Source organism: Gymnoscopelus braueri (assembly GCF_963280865.1).
Source record: "Gymnoscopelus braueri genome assembly, chromosome: 5".
NCBI lineage: Eukaryota > Metazoa > Chordata > Actinopteri > Myctophiformes > Myctophidae > Gymnoscopelus > Gymnoscopelus braueri.
Genome location: NC_137606.1, coordinates 15,679,578 through 15,699,357, shown reverse-complemented (window position 1 = coordinate 15,699,357; position 19,780 = coordinate 15,679,578). Strand labels below are relative to the sequence as shown.

Below are 19,780 nucleotides of genomic sequence, written 5' to 3'. Positions count from 1 at the left end.
CACTTTAATGGGAATTGCAAAAACTCCCATTCAAGTATTTTTTTCTCGGAAACCATAAGGGCTAGAGTTACATGACTTGGAGGGGAGGTTAATAGTTTTTTGCAAAATTATTTAAAAAAAAATCACACCAGTCGGCCACATGGTGGCGCTATAACAGCCCACTTTACCTTTTGGCCTATAACTCTTGAACCGTAGGTCGTAAAATCAAAATGTCTTTTTCCCTAGATTCCTTGGGTCATGACGCAACTCCCCATGTACGCCACGCCCATTTCCGTCTGGATAGATTTTCCGCCATTTTGAATTTTCTTCAAAACACACTTTTAGCTCCTCCTCCCACATATTTTGTCCAAATTTCACAAAGATCGGTACACATGATCTCTGGACCCATGCGATAAACGTCTCCAAGCTGAATTTTGATAGTCCTTACGGTTCGTCCTTAAATGGCTTCCAAAGTTAGCGGGAGGGGCCCGTTTTACAAAAAAGGCCAAAAATCACAAACGAAACCTCCAGTCAATCCCAAATTTGAATCACATGTCAAGGGTGGTTTACTCAACGGATCCCCAAAAGCATTTCCACTTTGATCCATAGGGGTGCGCCACAAATGCGCAAAACGTAACCGTTTAATGCAAAAACATTATTTCGGGGTGGATCGATCCTCTCAAAATGAAACGCAAGTGATCTCAGGAGAGACGTGACAATGTAATTGGCGCAGCCTCCGACAGTATTCCTCCCAGCGTATTCCTCGAGTCCCGGCGGCCGCAGCCCACGACCGGCGTCGGCGCAACCACACTTTGCAATTGCCCTGAATTGCGACGCGTCTAGTATTAACATTGTTCTTGAACAATGTTAATAAACAATATTTCAAACTGCATCTCCTCCCACAGTTTTTATTCCCCAATTTCGTGCCATATGTCAAAATGACCGTCTTGACCGGGAATCGTGCGCTTGTATTTTGCTAAGAGATTGGTTAAATAGTTTAATTGATATTGATTTATTAGTGCATTAAATTTCCCCATCCGCTTTAATGGAAAAGTGAAAAAACTCAAATTCAAGTATTTTTTTCTCAGAAACCGTAAGAGCTAGAGTTACCAGATTTGGAGGGGAGGTTCATAATTTAGTCCAAAATTATTATACAAATAATTACACCATTCGGCCTCATGGTGGCGCTATAACAGCCGCCTTTACGTTTTGGCCTTTAACTCTTGAACCGTAGGTCGTAGAATAAAAATCTCTTTTCCCCTGGATTCCTTGGGTTACGACGCATCTCCCCATATAGGCCACACCCATTTGCGTCAGGAAAGATTTTCCGCCATTTTGAATTTTCTTCAAAACACACTTTTTGCACCTTTTCCTACAGATTTTTCCCAAATCTCACAAAAATCGGTAAACGTGATCTATGGACCCATGCGATAAACCTATCCAAACGGCATTTTGATAGTCTTTACCGTTCGTCCGCAATTGGCTTCCAAAGGAGGGGCCCGTTTTACCAAAAATGCCAAAAATCACGAACGAAACGTCCAATCGATCCCAAATTTGAATCACATGTCGAGGGTGGTTTACTTAACGAATCCCCAAAAGCATTTCCACTTTAATCCGTAGGGGGCAGCACAAATGCGCAAAACGTAACCGTTTGATGCCACAACCTTATTTTGGGGGGATCAATCCTCTCAAAATGAAACGCAAGTGATCTCAGGAGTGACGTGACAATGTAATTGGCGCAGCCTCCGACGATATTCCTCCCAGCGTATTCCTCGAGTCCCGACCGGCGTCGGCGCAACCACACTTTGCAATTGCCCTGAATTGCGACGCGTCTAGTTTCCTCCTTTCTTGTGATAACATCATCACCCACTTTGATCGTGAAGCTCTCAGCCTTGCTAAGGTTAGGACTGGACCCAAAGAGGATGGATTTAGTTTTACCCAGGTGTAAATTCAGTGGTTAGCTGTGGATTTTTGAGCTATGGGGGCTCTATTTTATGACGTCACGGCGCGCGCACGGGCATGTGCACATAGCCACTCAGCTCAGTGCTAGTTGAAATACTGTATTCAACATGTGATTATTAATGTAATTATATTTCTTATTATTTTGTTGCATTGTTAATTTGTTGTTTTTATTTTTGTTTCAATTCATTAATTCTTTTATTTTCCTTTTAGTTTTATATAAAAGCCCTTTACATAGACTCACCCACACATAAGTAGTTAAAATAATCAGACAACTTGTCTTTGTCTTGTCTCAGAGAACTGGGTCCTCTGCTAAGCGATCCCCTTCACACTCTGCAGCGCAGAGACTGTTGTCTCTCATTGTGAGAGGAATGTAGTATGTACACATTCAATTCAAGTCCATGGCTTTTCTCGAGTAGCCTAATGTTATGCAAAGCAGCCAGGTAGAGGCTATTGAGAACGGCTCGCCGCTGACGGCGCGAACCTTGAGAGGCTATTGTTTAAACTTTAACTCATTCACTGCCTAGAACGACTAAAACGACTTTTGTCCTTTAAGCTTTTTTTTTTCTTTCTTTTTTTCTTATTTATTTATTTAATTTTTAACCTAAAGACCAAGGAGATATGATTTGTTGAAGATCTAGACTCCCATTCACTTCCTTGTTAACTTAAAACTTAAACATTTTGTATCTTGGCTCCTGAGTACTTTTTTTTTTCTATGAAAAATCTCTGGCAGTTTGTCAAACGCAAAAATAAAAAAGTTCTGGCAGTGAATGTGGTGTTAAAGACCGCCGCTGACGGTGCGTGCTCGCACGTGCATGTGGAGCATGTGTGAGCCCCCAGCCCCCATACGCAGGGCTACTCAACTTAAGATGGCTCAGGGGCCACTCAGCAAAATACCAAAAGTCCAAGGGGCCGCCATAAAAATGACGGTCCTATTTTGGATTTTTCGATTTTGTAACGCACAAGAAAATGTACATTTTGACATCATATTCTTTTCACTGTACCAGTTTATTTTGTGTTGTGTGTACCTATCCTGGGCGCGCGGCAAAGCCGCGCGGCCGGAAAAATTTGGGGGTCAAACCCCCCCAAAAACCCGAAATGCATAGAAAACTATGCATTATACCTGTAACAATTGACGCACCTGTATGTATGTCTGTCTGTTTGTTTTTGAAAAATGTTTTAGCAACCCATATATTTGAACGGAAATGTATATTTTTATCCTGTGCTTAAAAAAAAAAAAAAAAAAAAAGTTTTTTTTTTTTTTTGACCATGAGGGGGCCGCCAAGACGCTGCGATCGGGCCGCATGCGGCCCGCGGGCCGCGGGTTGAGTAGCGCTGCCCCATAGTGTCAGAGCTAAGGGGTCGCCGACCCCCTGAGCACCCCCTAGAGTAATGATAGTTTGTTGTCGGAGAGCCAGATGCAGATCTTGTTGAGTTCAGCTGAGTCTTTTAGAAATTCGGCAGGGATATTGTCGCGTCCTGTGGCTTGAAGTGCACTCAATTTTTTAAACACCTCATCTGTTGTCACAGGGGAGAGTTTAAAATCATCTTTGTGTACACCTTGTTTTTCGTAAAATGAGTCAACATACTCTTTACCATAGCACCCAGAGTGAGGGGGTAGTTTTTCAACCAGTTCTGAGGCTACGGTTGTAAAGAATATGTTGAGGATTTTACTCACTTCCCGATTTGTTGTAGTGAGAGTCTCCTTCACCTTGAGGTTTACGTTTGTAAACCTGGTTTTAAATTTTTTGCTGCAGCCTAGTAGGTTGTTGAATAGCTTCCAGCACTCTCGTGGTTTGTTTTGATTTTCCTCAATTTTGTCATCGAGGTAGCTTTTTTCTGCTAACAGGAGCATGCCATTTACCTTGTTTCTTAGCATGTTTCTCTCTTTTTCGAGTTTAGCTATGTGGGATTCGAGACCTTTGTTAAAGCATTTGGCGAGTTTGATCCTACCTTTATGAAGCTCAGAACACTTTTTGTTTCTGACTTACATGGCAGTAAGGATGTCCGAATGAATCCATGGTACAGAGCGGGTTTTGACCCTGATGGTTTTCATGGTAGCCACACAGTCCAAAATTTGAATGAATTTGGTTTTGAAGCCAAGCCAAGATTCGTCTACCTGTGTGCTGTTTAGTACGTCGGACCAGTCCTGTTCCTCTAGCCTGTGATCTAAGTCCTCACTCTTGTAGTTTTTGAGGTCTTTGATCGTGACTGATTTGTGGTAACCGGTCTTAGGTTTACGTTTCTTTCTGGTGCAAAAGATCATGTTATGATCAGATATGCCAACCGAAACACCACAACATTTTGTCCTTGTCTGTTGTTAGAATGAGATCTATGGTAGTTTGAGTGGAAACACATTCCACACATTCCACATTTGGTGGAATGAGTGCTGATCACAAAACCCCCTAACCTGACTCTGCCAGATGGGGGCGGTATTGAGTAACTAGTTTCTCAAGACAGCATCAAATGTGTGACGAAAGCTTCTTTGGATCTGGAAGCGTCAGGTTAAAAACCCCCTGAATGACTTAAACATTGACGCTTCCTTACGGAGCATGTCTGTGTTAAAGTCACCAAGAAGTATCGTCTCCGCATGGTCCACCTTAGCTAAACACTCCTCAAGTCTATCATAGAAATCAGTCTGGTTAGGAGGTCTGTATATGGTACCGACTAGCACAGGTTTAGCATGTTTAAAAATGATCTCGACCCACACAGCTTCAATGGCTGCATCTTTCAGGTCTTCGCGAAGGATGCAGTCATTGTCTTTATGTACATACATGCATACACCACTCACATTTCTCCCATTTCTGTTCCTATAATTTCTGAAGAGTTTGCAGTTTTCAATCTCAATCTCAGAGTCCATTATCGTATGATCAAGTTTAGTTTCAGAGAAAGTTAAAATGTCAACCTTACCATCATAAAACATCTGCTTGATTTGTGTTAGCTTGTCTCCTACAAGGGAATTCACATCGAGGTGAATCATGTGCAAGCCTACACCAAACGATTTGATCATTTGTTCAATGGAGAGATGTTTGTCCACTGAGACCACGTTGAGGAGCAGTAAATATATATAAGCTCACAATGCGTCGCATAGCATAGGCATTGTGAACTTGTAGATCGGCTATTTTCAAATGGCCGAAATGTATAGGGCTGAAGTGGTTAATATATGTTTTGTAATAATAATCCAAATGTAAAACTAGTAACTAAAGATTTCAAATAATTGTACTGGAGAAAATGCTCCTCTCCATTTCTTCAGGCTGTGAATGGAAAACATAATTAGTGACAGAGGTATCTGTCACTTCTCAGTACAGATATAGTTTCACAAACACAGGACATGATGTTCTTACCCAAAGTGCCATGGACTCTGCATTTGTTTTTAAATAGCCTGTGTATAAGGGTCAAGACTGAATTGCAGCCATGTTGTTCTAGTGTAAGAATCTCTGCTCTCCACTCCTGTGGAGACTGCTTCCCAGCCAGTTTCTCACTGCAAACCGAGTGAGCTCTTTAACTTTGTGGCAATTGTGTGGGAAATTGTTTTGGTGAATTTCCCATCGAAACAATAGTAAGCACTTGCATCAATTTACAACTTGGTGATTCCAAGTTGTAAGGCCTACCTTGTTTAAAGGGGCATGAAACCCATGGCTGATATAGTACTTTGTTTTCCAGTTTGGGTGGGTTTCAAAAACTACAACAGACAACATGGCACGCTGCATAAGACTGACCTAAGCAGGTGTGCCCAGAGCCACAGTTGTCAACCGGTGACTCAGTGCACATTTACACACATATAATCTAACACACTCATCATTAATTTGATTAGCTATTCCCCATGTACTAACGGTCATACATCTGTGTCAGAAGCGTCCAATGCATGCCGAGGCTGGTTAGCAGTGCATGCTGGTTTTCTGGTAGTTTGTTTGACCCACGTTGGAGTGGTGGGCTCAATGAAAGAAAACTATGAGGAAAATGCCTGCCAAGTGGGATAAAACTACGGCACTTGTTTCCTTATTGGTTGACGCACGGACACTGTTCACCAATGTTGAACTCGCCCCCAGACTCCACTTTGGGAACCAATGGCCTAGTGTGACCCCAAAGTGTATGTACTGTGTGTATATAATGTAACATGTGCGTGTGCGTGCGTGTGTCTTCATCTTTAGGCTATGGACAATGTCCCCCTGCTCTTCTACATCCTGGCCCTGAAGGCAATGCTGCTGTGTCTGCTTCGCCGGGGCGAAGATCTACCAGGGCAAGAAAATAGAGGCGGCCTTGAAGAAAGAAGAGGCTGAGAAGAAGCTACTGGCAGAGCAGACGCAAAAGCTCCTAGACGAGCTGCCAAACAAAAAGGAGGACTGATGTGGGAGGAGGAGAGGGAGGCGCACGGAGAGAGGAGAGGAGAGGAGCAAAGGAGGTGAGGAAGGAAAGGAGGTGCGATAGGCTCTATGCACAGCAGCCATATTGGAAAGACGTTGGGCCTCTTCCTTCCTTCATAGGTGTTACCAATGATACTAACGAAGGCTCTGTTCCATTCTGGTGAAACTAGAGTCAGGGTGCTGATATTGTACATGTTTGCTCACTGGAAACACTCTGCTACACCAGTGGGTCTCAAATTGGGGTCCAGGGACCCTCATGGTTCCTTGAGAGGGTTCCAAATGGCCCTGTATGGGTATGTAACTCTGAGAGTTATGGGGGTCCTTGAAATTAAAAAGTTTGAGAACCACTGTGCTACACTAAACAGAGCCTTAATCTGTCTGCCAGAATTGAGGAGGACACCCATGGAGTGCTGAGTCAGTGTTCGCGAGGGTCTCAAAGCAGACGCATGCTCCAAATAACTCCACACTTTGCACAAAAATTGCTCTGAATTCTATATAACAATAGTACAGTTTGTATAAAACACCATTATTGCTCATGCGTTTTAGTTACTAGGTGGCCCTAGCACCGGAAGTGCTCTTACGCAATTTACGTCACAATATTGGAGAACAGATCTACAAGCTAACAACGCGACTCGACAAAATATGTTGCCAAAATATGGCAACATATTTTGCCTAAATATGCTTCAGTTTACATATGTGTGTATAGCCCACACAAACCCCTCTGCTGCTTTTATTGATATTGTAGCGTTTTAGTGCCCCGAGCTGGAATCGAACCCCTTTTTCCACTTGCCCCCCCCCCCTCTTCTTCCTCCCCTTCTTCTTTCTATGGAAATAACGTTACGATGGGAACTATGCACCAAAACGAATTTCACCCATTTTTTTACTTCTGTAAACCTTTGATGTGACAATAAACCTGATTCTGATTCTTAGGTCGCATCAAAATTGGTAGTCTGTAGTTGTAATACAGACTACTAAACTATATAGTTTTGATAAACATGGTTATTGGCTGTTCATCCAAGTTATCTTTGTACAACTATTCTCACCAGTGGATTCTATTTTACCAGGTTTCTGTGGTCGTTTCCCTGAGGACTAAGACACCCCTCCAGAGAAGTTGTCTGAGGTTCCATGATGAATGTTTGCTACCTATCCAAGACTGCTGGTCGAATCACTTTTATTTTTGTGCGGTTTGAATTTTTTTTTTTTACAAATAAAACACAGGGATTTGATTGCTTGACCTAGTTTAGGCCAGTGTGGAGGCCAGTGTGGAGGCCAGTGTGGAGGCCAGTGTGGAGGCCAGGAACAGAAAAATAACGAAGTCCAACTCTACAGCACAGAACGGGTATTCTATTCTGTCTGGTGATACTCAAATTAAATGCAGTCAGTGAAACATGTAAAATCTCTCCTTTTTGAACAATGAGAAATAATTCTGTTCCAATTTAAACAGATTAGCTGTTGCGTTGGGATAGTTTGAGGACAAACGTGGTTCAATTCTTGTAACTTTAGTTTTTTACATTTCATTTTGTTATGTAATATTGTAATGGAAGACTACCGATTACAACTGGTACTTGTAAATAAAGGTGTTCTTGCACTCTTGGTAAGTGGTGACCTGTTTTTAAAGTTTGACAGCACCATACTAATGAATATATTCTTAATATACTATATTTTTTAAATCTAATGTCACCATAATAACGAATATAGCAGTAAAATAAAAGATCTACAAGCTGACCACACACGCATCTACATGTGTGGCTGCTCACTGAGTCTGGCTTCCCTTCTCCCCCGCCCCCAAGGGTCACTGAAACTTGACACTGGCAATGACATTGCACTACTGAACACTATGGCACTTTATATTTATCTATTTTCTTGCACGGTGTTGTTTTGTGTTTGTTGGTATTTTATGTTATTTGTGAAAAAAGATCGAAACACAATCATGTAATTGCCAAAGCAAATAACTATGTGTATTACACAATGGCTAATAAAGGAATCTGAATCTGAATACAAGCTGACAACCCAACATGTTGTTAGCTTGTACATTGGCTATTTGTTGTATGACAAAGTATATAGGGCTTAAAGGGATATTTCACTTTAAAAAAAATGTTGGGTCATTTTATCGTCTACTCAGGCTTATGTGAGCCCCCCAGAAGGTTTTTAAGTTGCTTGATTCAGTATTTAGATATTTGATATTCATTTTATCAGACACGCCCCCTTCCTAATACAAACCCATTATAATTTCAAACTCCATTTTAACCATGTTAGATTCATCGGAAACACCCGTCCTTGGTTCTGGTGAATGATATTGTCCAAAGAAAGGTATATCTGAAATTGTGTGTGTCTGATGAGCTAATGGGGTTGAGGAGCACCTTCAGCCACAGACTCATAGTCCCTCGGAACATGACTGAGTGACTCAATCAGTCCTTTGTGCCAGTAGCATTAAGCTACATAACTCATACGTTCTGTCCTTGGATTAATGACTCCTGCATCACTCACTCTGGCACATTTGCTCATGGACTGCTGGGATGTACACTAGTATAATCAGAGGACTGCTTAGGTTACCTGCCGTAAAGATTTCACCAATGTTAGACTGCATATGGCTCTTTATATTCACTGTATTTATCCATTTTCCCACTGTGTAGCTGACTGACAGTGTACGGTACATGTATCCACCGGGTCTGATTGAACGTGATAATCTCCCATTCAGTGCACTGACAGCATCCGAAGCCGTATCAGCCTCACATCACATCCATTGTCGATGGTCTGTGTATGGATGATATACTGTATACTGTATGCCCATATTACTGGTTATAGATTGTACATTATACGTATGCTTATATTTATATCTATAAATAGTTTATTATTAAATTCTTTATTATTAAACCTCTAACCTCGTCAGTCCAAGTGTGTGTGTGTGTGTGTGTGTGTGTGTGTGTGTGTGTGTGGGGGGGGGGGTGTGGGTGTGGGGGAGAGATATTATGGGTTTACTCTTACTAACAGGAAATATTCCTCACAAACTATCTGTCAGTTGTCCAGCACACACACTGACAAATAGACAGACAGATAGATAGACAACATGACAGGAAGGGTACACACACACACGGAAAGTCAGGTCATATGACAACAATGAAATTTAACTTACACCACGCAGGCTATTGTTCCTTCTAACAATAGTGCTGCATATACATTATAGCCCTATGTTGGCGTAGACCACTGAGACTGATCTGTGAGGACCCTATATGGTTTCCTACTTCCTACTCCAGCTGTGCTGCAGTACAGGGGGGCTGAGAAGATCATTGAAGTCTCCCTACCCTCTATTCAGGACGTCTACTAGAGCCGATGCCTCGGCACTGAAGGACCCCTCACATCCTCTTCACAAACTCTTTGATCCTCTGCCATCAGGCAAGAGGTTCTGGAGTATGAGGTTCTGGAGTATCAGAGCAAGTACTTCAAGAAAGACTGCTAAGAGGTCACAGGTTTGATTCCCAGTTGGTACAAGTTATCCATGCTATTTAAAGAATCTTGACACATTTTGAATTTATTTGTTTAAGTTTTAAATACAAATCTTTCTTATGGGAGCCCTTGTAGGCACTACATTTCAGATTGGGGTATGCGGCCAAATTCATATCAATTTGTGGGTCCTTGACACGAAAATGTTTGAGAACCACTGTATTGTTTGAAGTGGCAGCCATAGCTCAATGGATAGAGCAGCTGCATGACAAGCATTATGATTTGAATTAACATGATTTGAATTAGCCCCTACGGAACATGGTTCCGTAGGGGCTAATTCAAATCATGTTCAACCCAGATTTGGCTCAACTAAGGGAATGAACTCGTTCTCATGCTATTCATCAAAAATGTGGAATGCCCTACCAAAAGGAGTAAAGGAGTGTAAAACCCTACTCACTTTCAAAACTGCCCTAAAGATACACCTTCAGGAGGCTGCAATTCGAAAATGGCCCCTGTCTAAGTCTTAACCTACCCCCCCTCCCTTAATTTTCCTCTTTTGTGTATATATATATATATATATATATATATATATATATATATATATATATATATATATATATATATATATATATATATTATTATTATTTTTTTTTTTTTTCTCTCTCTTCATACCAGTAACCTGAAAGCTGATTGTATGACATTCTGTATAGTAGTGTGTATATCTGTCTGCCTCTTATATGTCATCATGATTTGTGTGCATGGGGTTCTCATCTTAAACAAGCTCAGTGCTTAATGAGAGTTCCAGTTTAGTAGACCTTGTATTGTGAATTTGTACTTCCATGTACTGTCATGTACTATTCTCATGTCTTACTAAATAAACTACATCAATCAATCAAAACCACTCCCTCCGCTGAGAGGTTAGACCCCCCCCCCCCTCCAGTGGTGGAAAGAAGTACTCTGATATTTTACTTAAGTAAAAGTAGCAATACCATAATATAAAAATACTCTGTTACAAGTAAAAGGCCTGTGCTCAAAAATTTACTTGAGTAAAAGTACAGAAGTATTGGCATTAAAATATACTTAAAGTACCGAAAGTAAAAGTACTCAAATGTTTGAAAATAGCAGATCTACAAGCTCACAATGAGGCGTTGTGACCTTGTAGATCGGCTATTTTCAAATAGCTTATGTATAAAATAGGGCTGAAGTGGTTAATTGTATGTTTTATATAAAATAATATAATAATGTATATCTGCAAGACTGCAAAGTAACTAGTAACTTAAGTTTTCCTGTAGTGGAGTAAAAGTACAATATGTGTCTCTTAGATGTAGTGAAGTAGAAGTAAAAGTATTGACAATTGGAAATACTCAAGTAAAAGTAAAAAATACCTCAAAACTTAGTTACCTTACACCACTTCACACATACGTTATCTACATGATATGCTAAAGGATGTGATACAATGTAATAGTGTAGGCCTAATATCAATAATAACAGTAATGTGACTTTATTTACACAGGGTAGTCATGTTCAGCAACGCCCTGCAAAAGAGTTTTGCCTCCAGACTGGGATCTATTCACTCTACTTGTTGACACATCCAGTCTAGAGAGAATCAGCGGATACGGAAACGGTGTTGCATGTGTGTGCAGGTAGGCGGGTTGATGCGATATTATGATTGATGATACATTATAACTCTATGGACTCAGACCATTGGTCTGAGCCCACTGTTGCCATGTCTGGTTATTATAAGCGACTTTGGGCTTTAAAGTTCCTTTTAAATGTTGGTAGTTGCGGGTTGCGTTTTTTTGGGGGCTTGTTTCTAAAGTGTAGTTGCTTATTTGGGCTTGTTTCCTAACGTTGTTTAAACCAGTGGCTCTCAAACATTTTCAAGTCAAGGACCCCCCAATTGAATATGTATTTGTCTGCGTGCGGACCCTATCTGAAAACATTGTATGCCAGGGACCCCCATACAAGATTTTGTTGTTAAAAATGTCAAATTGATTTCAAGATTTTTTTTTAAATAGCAGATCTATCTACAAGCTCACAACGCGTCGCATCGCGTTTTCAAATAGCCAATATGTTGAAAGGGCGAAGCGCTCGCTTCTTTTGTGACCTTGTTTTCATAGACCTGGTTGCTTGTTTCTCTCTCTAAACCTGGCAACACTGACCGCGTCTGAGACGTGGAGACGTGACCGGGACCAAGAAACGAAAGTAAAAGCAGTTAGTTGTACACATTCTCATGTAGAATGTGTTACTGTACAACGAAGGAAGGCAAAGCAACAACTTATGTTACTCAAGCAAGGAGGACTTTCTACCGATGAATGACCATGGGTTTAATACTAAAGATTCTGATCTACTTGTATCTCTGTGCAGGTTGGTCATTTATAGCCATGGTTCACACATGACGCTCGTCTGTCACAAGCGTCATGTCGCTACTTGTTCCTGTTTTTAGAAAATGTTACATTTACAACCAGTTCATCTACATAAACGTTCAGATTTCAAATACAAAGTGCTGACCCCCCGGCCACGGATGTTACGGAAGTTAAAGCGCACGGGTCAAGTACCCGAATCTTCCGTATTGTTCAATTAAAAAGCTTTTTAATCTGATTGGTGGCAATTTTTTCTTTTTTTTCATAATGTATCAGACTGCAATATACCTACAACATACCTCCCAACCGATAGGGGCGCGTAGTTGAAAGCATATGGAGACAAATCGGAGAAAATGGCTGGAGATCGGATTAAAACGCTTTTTATTGAACAATACTGAAGATTCGGGTACTTAGACCCGTGCGCTTTAACTTGTAACATCCGTGGCCGGGGGGTCAGCACTTTATATTTGAAATCTGAACGTTTATGTAGATGTACTGGTTGTAAATGTAACAAAAAACAGGAACAAGTAGCGCCATATGGTCATGGTATGACAGTCGTGTTTCAGGGCTAGGTCATTTATAGCCTTGTAATAGATCTGTGACGGGATGTTCAGTTCTCTTTATTAGTTAATAGTAATTATACAAAAATGTAAATGTTTTATTCCGTACTTTTACCTGTAACAGACTATTTCTACATTGCTGTATTGATTCTTTGACTTTAGTATCTGTTTCCGCCACTGAAAGTGTTCCTGCTAAATGTAGTCAGTCATAATGACAGTCTCTCTCTCTCTCTCTCTCTCTCTCTCTCTCTCTCTCTCTCTCTCTCTCTCTCTCTCTCTCTCTCTCTCTCAGGATTCCAGTGCATGCATCAAACCTCATGGCTGGCCTGTCAATTCGTTGATCATTATTTGTTCATCGGCCATGAAAATCACACTGAGACAAAGTTCTTTCCCAGAGAAGCAATGCTGCAGTTTGGTCAAGCAGGGGACACTCCTATCAATCCTCATGCCATAACTTTCTTGGTCACCAGTAAGTATAGCTATAGGCTAAAAGTTAAAGAGTATGACGGAGAGTTTCTGTTCTATTCTATTCCATTCTATTCTTTACCGTATTTTTTACAGTCACATTTATTCCTATCATTACCTTACCAAATGGCTTGGGCATGTGGGTTACCTCTTCTGTTCCCTATCACAGTGGTTGTCAACCCGGGGGTCCCCACATGATTTTGGGGGGTCCCCAGATGACAGTGAAGTGACAATTTAATAACTTTTAAGACCTTTTTGATACCTCAAAGAAAAGAAAAAGACCATTTACTCCATCAAAAGTATTCAAGCTATACTATAAAAACTGGTTAAACATTGGCCAAATTGTCAAATAATATAAGAAAGAGGCAAACATTTTGAAAGTAGCAGATCTACAAGCTCACAACAACACCTCGCAACGCAAGGTGTTGTAATATTATGTAATATTTTCCACAATATTTATCTGTGGAACCGAGTCAAACTAAATGTAATGCCTCATCTCCTACAATTCCAAGTGTTTGTCAGGGTGGGGGGGCGTCCCCAGTTCAAATATGATTATTTTGGGGGGTCACGGCCTGAAAAGGTTAGAGAACCACTGTTCTATCATACAGTATCTCCCTGTTCAATTCTGTGAAGCCAGTACTCGTTTGACATTCTATAGCAGGGGTCGGCAACCTTTTTGACATGAAGTGCCATGTTTTCATTTTCTTGATTGTCAGTGTGCCATATCAACATTAAGTTTAATTATGACAACACATCACAATTAAATATATCCAACTGATTTTGATTGTCCATAGGCTATACATAGCAACCTTTATTTTTTTTCCTTCTTTAGAAATATTTCAGGATGTATTGATCATTAGACTCAGAGCAATAACCCACCTATCTCCCAGATACCCTCCCCAGTCAGAGAGTTATCAGTTTGAATGAATGTAGAATTATGTGCAGGATGTAATTTAAATATATAGATGTGAGTGGACTTAATTTAACTGACTAAACTTTTTTTGGAACTTCAATTTCAAAAGAAAAAACGTCTCTCTCACACTAATGCCAGTGTGCCAGTGATCACCCTCCCCTGTGCCAATGTTGGCACCCGTGCCTAAGGTTGCCTACTCCTGTTCTATAGGTTCAAAGGTGGATCTGCGGAAATATATAGAGGGTGCTGCTGCAGACCAGCTGCAGTGTGAGTTGCGTTGGTACAGTACAGAAGGAATCCAGCTCCGCTGGCCTAGCCATGGAGCCCAGGAGTACGACCGTTGGTTCACCTGCTCCCTCAAACACACCGAGGGTCTGTTTGCTGTCACCGGCTTCCTCAGACACACCCCTGCCATGCCACCCTCGGCACAGGAGGACTATCGCACCAAGCCGGCTGTTGGAGATAGAGACACAATCACCACTTCAGGTAACACTGATCACAGTTTGCAGCCTCTCTCTCTACCCTGGTGGAAAAGAGAATATGAGTTTATGTATATAACTTTATTTGACTCATTCTCTCTCCCTTCATACACTATTGTAACTGTGTTACTCTATTGAGACTGCTTTCACGAAGAGCTGACATTTCATGTAGAACTTTTAATTGATTTTGCATTATTACATTTTGTGTACTTGGGTTTGCATCATTTAACAAACTATGTCTAAATGACATACAATGTTACCAAGCATCTATGAACAAGGAGAATGATGGCAAAATGTGGCACATGTGCGTGCGTGCGTGGGGGGGGGGGGTTGTGTTCTGTGTATATACACATATTTCAGCGTCTTCCTGTTTTTTTGTGCTTTGCTTTTCATTCAGCTGCATTTGGTTTATGTTTGGGAGATAAGCAGATCTGTGTGTGGACCTTGTGTTATTGTATACAAACTTTATTCAAACAGGAGCAAGCGCCATATATTGTATACTCTCAGTGTTGATTTTGTCGACTAAAACTATGACGAAAAACGAAAACTAAATAAAAACTAAGCTATGATGACTAAAACTATGACTAAATGTACTGACAATTTTGTCAACAAATGCAAACTAGACTAAAATGTTATGGTGGGACTAGTGGAGAAGAGATCCAGTAGAAGTCATTTTATGTTTTGCGCTCTGAAAATAGCCGATCTACAACGATCTACAAGCTCACAACGTGTCACGCTGCGACGCGTTGTGAGCTTGTAGATCTGCTATTTTCAGCAGGCAACCGAGAGTAAAATCAGCCATCAAGACGCCATCAAAGCACTGCCAAAATACAATTTAGTCGACTAAATCAACTGTAGATTTAGTCGACTATAATCTTATGATATTTAGTCGATTAAAACTAGACAAAAACTGAAACATTTCAGATGACTAAAATATGACTAAAACTAAATGGAATTTTATTCAAAAGACTATGACTAAAACTAAATTAGAATTAGCTGTCAAAATCAACACTACTCTGTGTGTTCCTCACATCTGCTTGTACAGTGGCCATGGTGCTCCAAACTCGCACTCCATCGGTGCGCGCGCGACTGCTGTCAGACCAAAAGATCCACTGCCAGTTTGCTGTTGACCACAAGGGGCCAAACCTCAACATGGAATGGCTGTGGAATTGGCGTGGAGATCGAGTCAAACTGTTCAGCCACGCTAGCCGTTCCGGGCAAACGCAGGGGAAAGGGGTCAAGGTGAAGGACCTGGTAGGAGGAGATGCCTCCCTTTCCTTATCCCTCGTCAAGATCTCCAACGAGGGGACGTATGTCTGTTCTGTGTCTGTGCCTCCACTATCCACCAGTCACAATATTGCTCTTCATATCGTAGGTGAGTATGGGTCGTGGACCCTGGTGTGAAAGTCATGGGTTATTATATGGATACAGTGTCATAAATATTACATGGATGCCATTACCGGAGGTGGCTCAGAAATGCAATACCATGATTTACCATGAAAGCATTTAAAATGCATCTGGCTGATTAAAGATACTGAAGTAATCTCCACTGTATAGTAATCCTAATTTATTTTCACCCCCTCCTCTCCTAAGAGCCTCCTCGTGTTTCCCTCAATGTGGACACTGACCTCTCCCTGCCAGAAGGGAGTGAGCAGAAATTTGTCTGCACGGCAGAGGGCTACTACCCCCTGGACGTGGAGATTGAGTGGCACCGCTACCAAGAGGCACCTGGGGCGTCGAACAAGCGAGTTGGAGCTCCACTTCCCAAAATTCTGGAGAACATTGTCTTTTCTAGCCACAAACACAACTTGGACAAGACGTACTCACTGTCAGCCTTCCACTACCTCCAGGCCTCGCTCAGGGATTCAGGGAGTCAGTTTGTCTGTAGTGTTTCCCACAGTTCCCTTCGCATGCCCATCCGCAAGAGCATCACACTGACTGTCCAAGGTGAGAAACTTGTCTGACAGTTACGAAGAACTCTTATGCTAGGAATGTCTGTACTGAAATGTGGTTACATTTGTTAAAAAGCAACAAATGGCATTGTGCATGTGTCATAGCTGATTATAAATGTGTCTGCAGTCTTTTCTCACAAGGGCACTGCAAAACAACACAATACACAATCACATAGAGCTGCAATAATGTTTGGTACCAGATGGTGGCAGTACAGTGCCAAGGCTGCATTCATGGCTGACAACTAATAGCTTTGTTTCTGTGTCTGTTCCAGAGACAGCCAGCTGGTTTAACATGGTGACTGGTGTTTTCATTTTGGTCACACTGTTGATAATCCTGTGTGTGCTGCTATACTATTTGCACTCAGGTGAGTCTAACAAGCATATTCATTGCAAATGCAGGTTTGTCACATAAAATGTTTGTGTTCGAGGGAGTAATTGTGACCTCTGTAATTCCTCAGTACGACAAGATGCAAGAAAGGTACGTTTTCCTGCAAAAACATAATTTTGCTGACATGTTTTGTTTGTCAATGTGTTTTAAATGTTGCACAATTCTACCAATATCTAAATCAAAATCTAAGTGTGTGTGTGTGTGTGTGTGTGTGTGTGTGTGTGTGTGTGTGTGTGTGTGTGTGTGTGTGTGTGTGTGTGTGTGTGTGTGTGTGTGTGTGTGTGTGTGTGTGTGTGTGTGTGTGTGTGTGTGTGTCCTGAGCAGAGGAAACCCTATTGAGTGGCCTTATCTGCACAAACAGGCCAGAGACCATCAGTGATGAAGATTGTATCACTCACTGCCATCAACTTGGTTTACAGTGGTTCTCAAATGGGTCTGGGGATCCTCAGGGGGGAAACAGATCCAGTGGGTATCTAATCCTTGTGGGCACCTCAATGTTGAATTGGGTGTTTTTTTTTAAATGTAAAAAAAAAAAAAAAATTATGTTAATGTATGTATGTACCCTTCAAATTCTTGTTTGTCCTCAAAATGACTGGCTATCACATGTTTTGTAGAAATGTGTAGCATTTGTAGACATTTTGGGCCTTAAATATTATGAAATGATTACTCTTTGTAAAATAAATATAAAATAAAATATAAAATAAGTAAATATTGAACAAATTGGTGCATATAAATCTCAGGGGCCCACTGTTCCGGTTACCCCGAGGGGTCCTTGAGGGGATTCCAGGGGATACCCAGTAAAAAAACGGTTAGAAGTTAGCCCAATGACAGTATGTATAAGGACTATTCAGATCAGTGGTTCCCAACCTCTTTTCCTCCTTTCCCACCCTTCTTACATCTGACAGAGGCTGAGACCCCCACACATGTAGTAAAATGTATATGACAGACATGTTAACCACATAAGCCCTATATAATTCTTGTACAACGAATCGCAAAGCAGATCTATTATAGGCTATTTTCTGAACATTTCTGAAAAATGACAAGTTGGACTGCTGCCATATTGACAACATACAAGCAGACAGTTTAAATGTTACAATGGCCTAATTAAACAGACTAATACAGAACCACTGTCTAAGAGGAAGCAGTGTTTTGTTTTTTGATCATAGTTATTTATGTGACTAACGTCACTGTGGACACGTGTTCTAATGATTTGTTGAAAGCTTGGACACAAATGTTTGAATGCTGCATTTTGGTGTTAATGTCAATTTTTGAACTGTTATAAATAAGAAAATAGGTTAATAAATAATGTTGCTGATTATGAAATCTAATGTACAGTAAATATGAAAAGAGTATTTTATTAAATGAATACCCGCTTCCTTCATGGATTTATAATGGACAGGAATGGTCAAAAACAAATTAAGTGTTTGCAGAGTAAAATAATATAATATGGGTTAATTTAATGATCCATTCCTATTCATCCACTTGTGTCTCTTTTAAGAGCCCCAGTGAGGTGCCTTGATTTAGCCAGGAAGCCAGGTGATCTGAATCAGCCAATTAGCATACCTTCCTCAGAGTCAGAGAAAAGATGAATGTTTTGGGGAGATCAAGAGAGAGAAATCCTGTTCAATTAAAACCTTGAGAAAAACTTAAAAAGGCAAGTGTGATGAATGTGAACCAACGACTTCAATTCATTACATGTTTGGTTCATCCCATTCCTTTTTGAAGTGAAGAGTGCTGTATATTGATCCTTGTGATGTTGTGAACACTGACTTGGTGAGTTGAGCTGTACATTGTGTTTTTCATAGCCATGCTACTTTGTGTAGCATTGCCATTTGGTGAACAAGGTGAAGAGTTTATTTATTTAAAGTGAAGCCAATTAATATGAATGTATGCCGGTTGATATTGTTGAGACAAGTTAATGGAGTTCAACACTTGTATCCATTAATGGCATACATCCATTTCTGCATGTTGTGCAGGATTGCAAGTAATTAAGATAGAAGAGACAATATTTGTTTTCTTTCTAAACATTAATCCTGATTTATGAATACATGATACTGTTCTATAACAGGTCCGGTTTTGTTCCTTGGAGAGAATTAAGTGACATTTGTGTACCACTCAACGATGCATAATAAAAAACAAACTTAACTTGACATTCATACATTTACCTGAATATTCATGACTTTCACATCATACAATACATGACTTCCACATCAACACAAAGAAAACAGAAGTCTGACGGTCTGACCACTTGCCTGCTTGCAACTCAATGGGGAATTGACTTGGACACTTCAATCCGCTGGCTTCAAATTTTTTTCTTCATAATGGCTTGACTGTATTACATGTACTGTTATCAAACTTGTTAATAAAGTCAAACCAATCAGTCCACCCACTCACGGAGATAAACAGTTCTATACTCAGATAGTCAGGGGATATTAGCAGAAAAATGTCCAATCTTGGAATAAATTCCTTACCAAAAAAAATCTTCACCAATGTGTTTGTAAAGGTGTCTAGTAACACATCTCACAAAGACTGAAATGCAGTTTCCCTAGGAGAATTTTTGACAGCTGCTGAAAGTTGGGGTACCCACCATAACCTGCAGGAGAAAAAAATATTAATATTTTAATTCTGTTTTAAGTAGCATGTGAGGGGTCAAACTAGGGTGTTTTTATGATTCTGAATCCATTGCAAGCATTTGTTTTGCACCAAAACCACTCCTTGGGCTAAAAACAGCCCAATCTCAATGGGCTTTTTACACAAAAAGTATACCTGGAAAAGGATGGCTATGGCCGTTTTTAACATGCTTAAAAACATATCTTGTTGGAAAAGAGACAATGAGAGAGATTTACAAGTGGAAAGCCAACTATTAGGAGGATAGGTTAAAAATGCAACAATTACAGCAATAAACCAGTACATCAAC

General features: G+C 40.6%; 1 protein-coding gene across 1 annotated transcript; it reads left to right on the top strand.

Annotated features, from left to right (window-relative positions):
- Positions 1-11,938: 11,938 nt before the first annotated feature.
- Positions 11,939-19,003, top strand: LOC308085451 (tapasin-like). The gene is made up of 8 exons (XM_080428609.1): positions 11,939-12,110; positions 12,959-13,135; positions 14,255-14,530; positions 15,569-15,898; positions 16,117-16,470; positions 16,748-16,840; positions 16,934-16,953; positions 17,188-19,003. The coding sequence occupies exons 1-8, from the start codon at positions 12,059-12,061 to the stop codon at positions 17,200-17,202; spliced, it is 1,317 nt and encodes a 438-aa protein (XP_080284735.1). The 5' UTR covers positions 11,939-12,058; the 3' UTR covers positions 17,203-19,003.
- Positions 19,004-19,780: the final 777 nt, after the last annotated feature.

Excerpts from the sequence above, each read along its gene's own strand:
- LOC308085451 (XM_080428609.1), top strand. The coding sequence starts at position 12,059 with ATGACCATGGGTTTAATACTAAAGATTCTGATCTACTTGTATCTCTGT. Across the intron at positions 13,136-14,254 it reads CATAACTTTCTTGGTCACCA|GTTCAAAGGTGGATCTGCGG; the intron begins GTAAGTATAGCT and ends CCTGTTCTATAG. Across the intron at positions 16,471-16,747 it reads CATCACACTGACTGTCCAAG|AGACAGCCAGCTGGTTTAAC; the intron begins GTGAGAAACTTG and ends TGTCTGTTCCAG.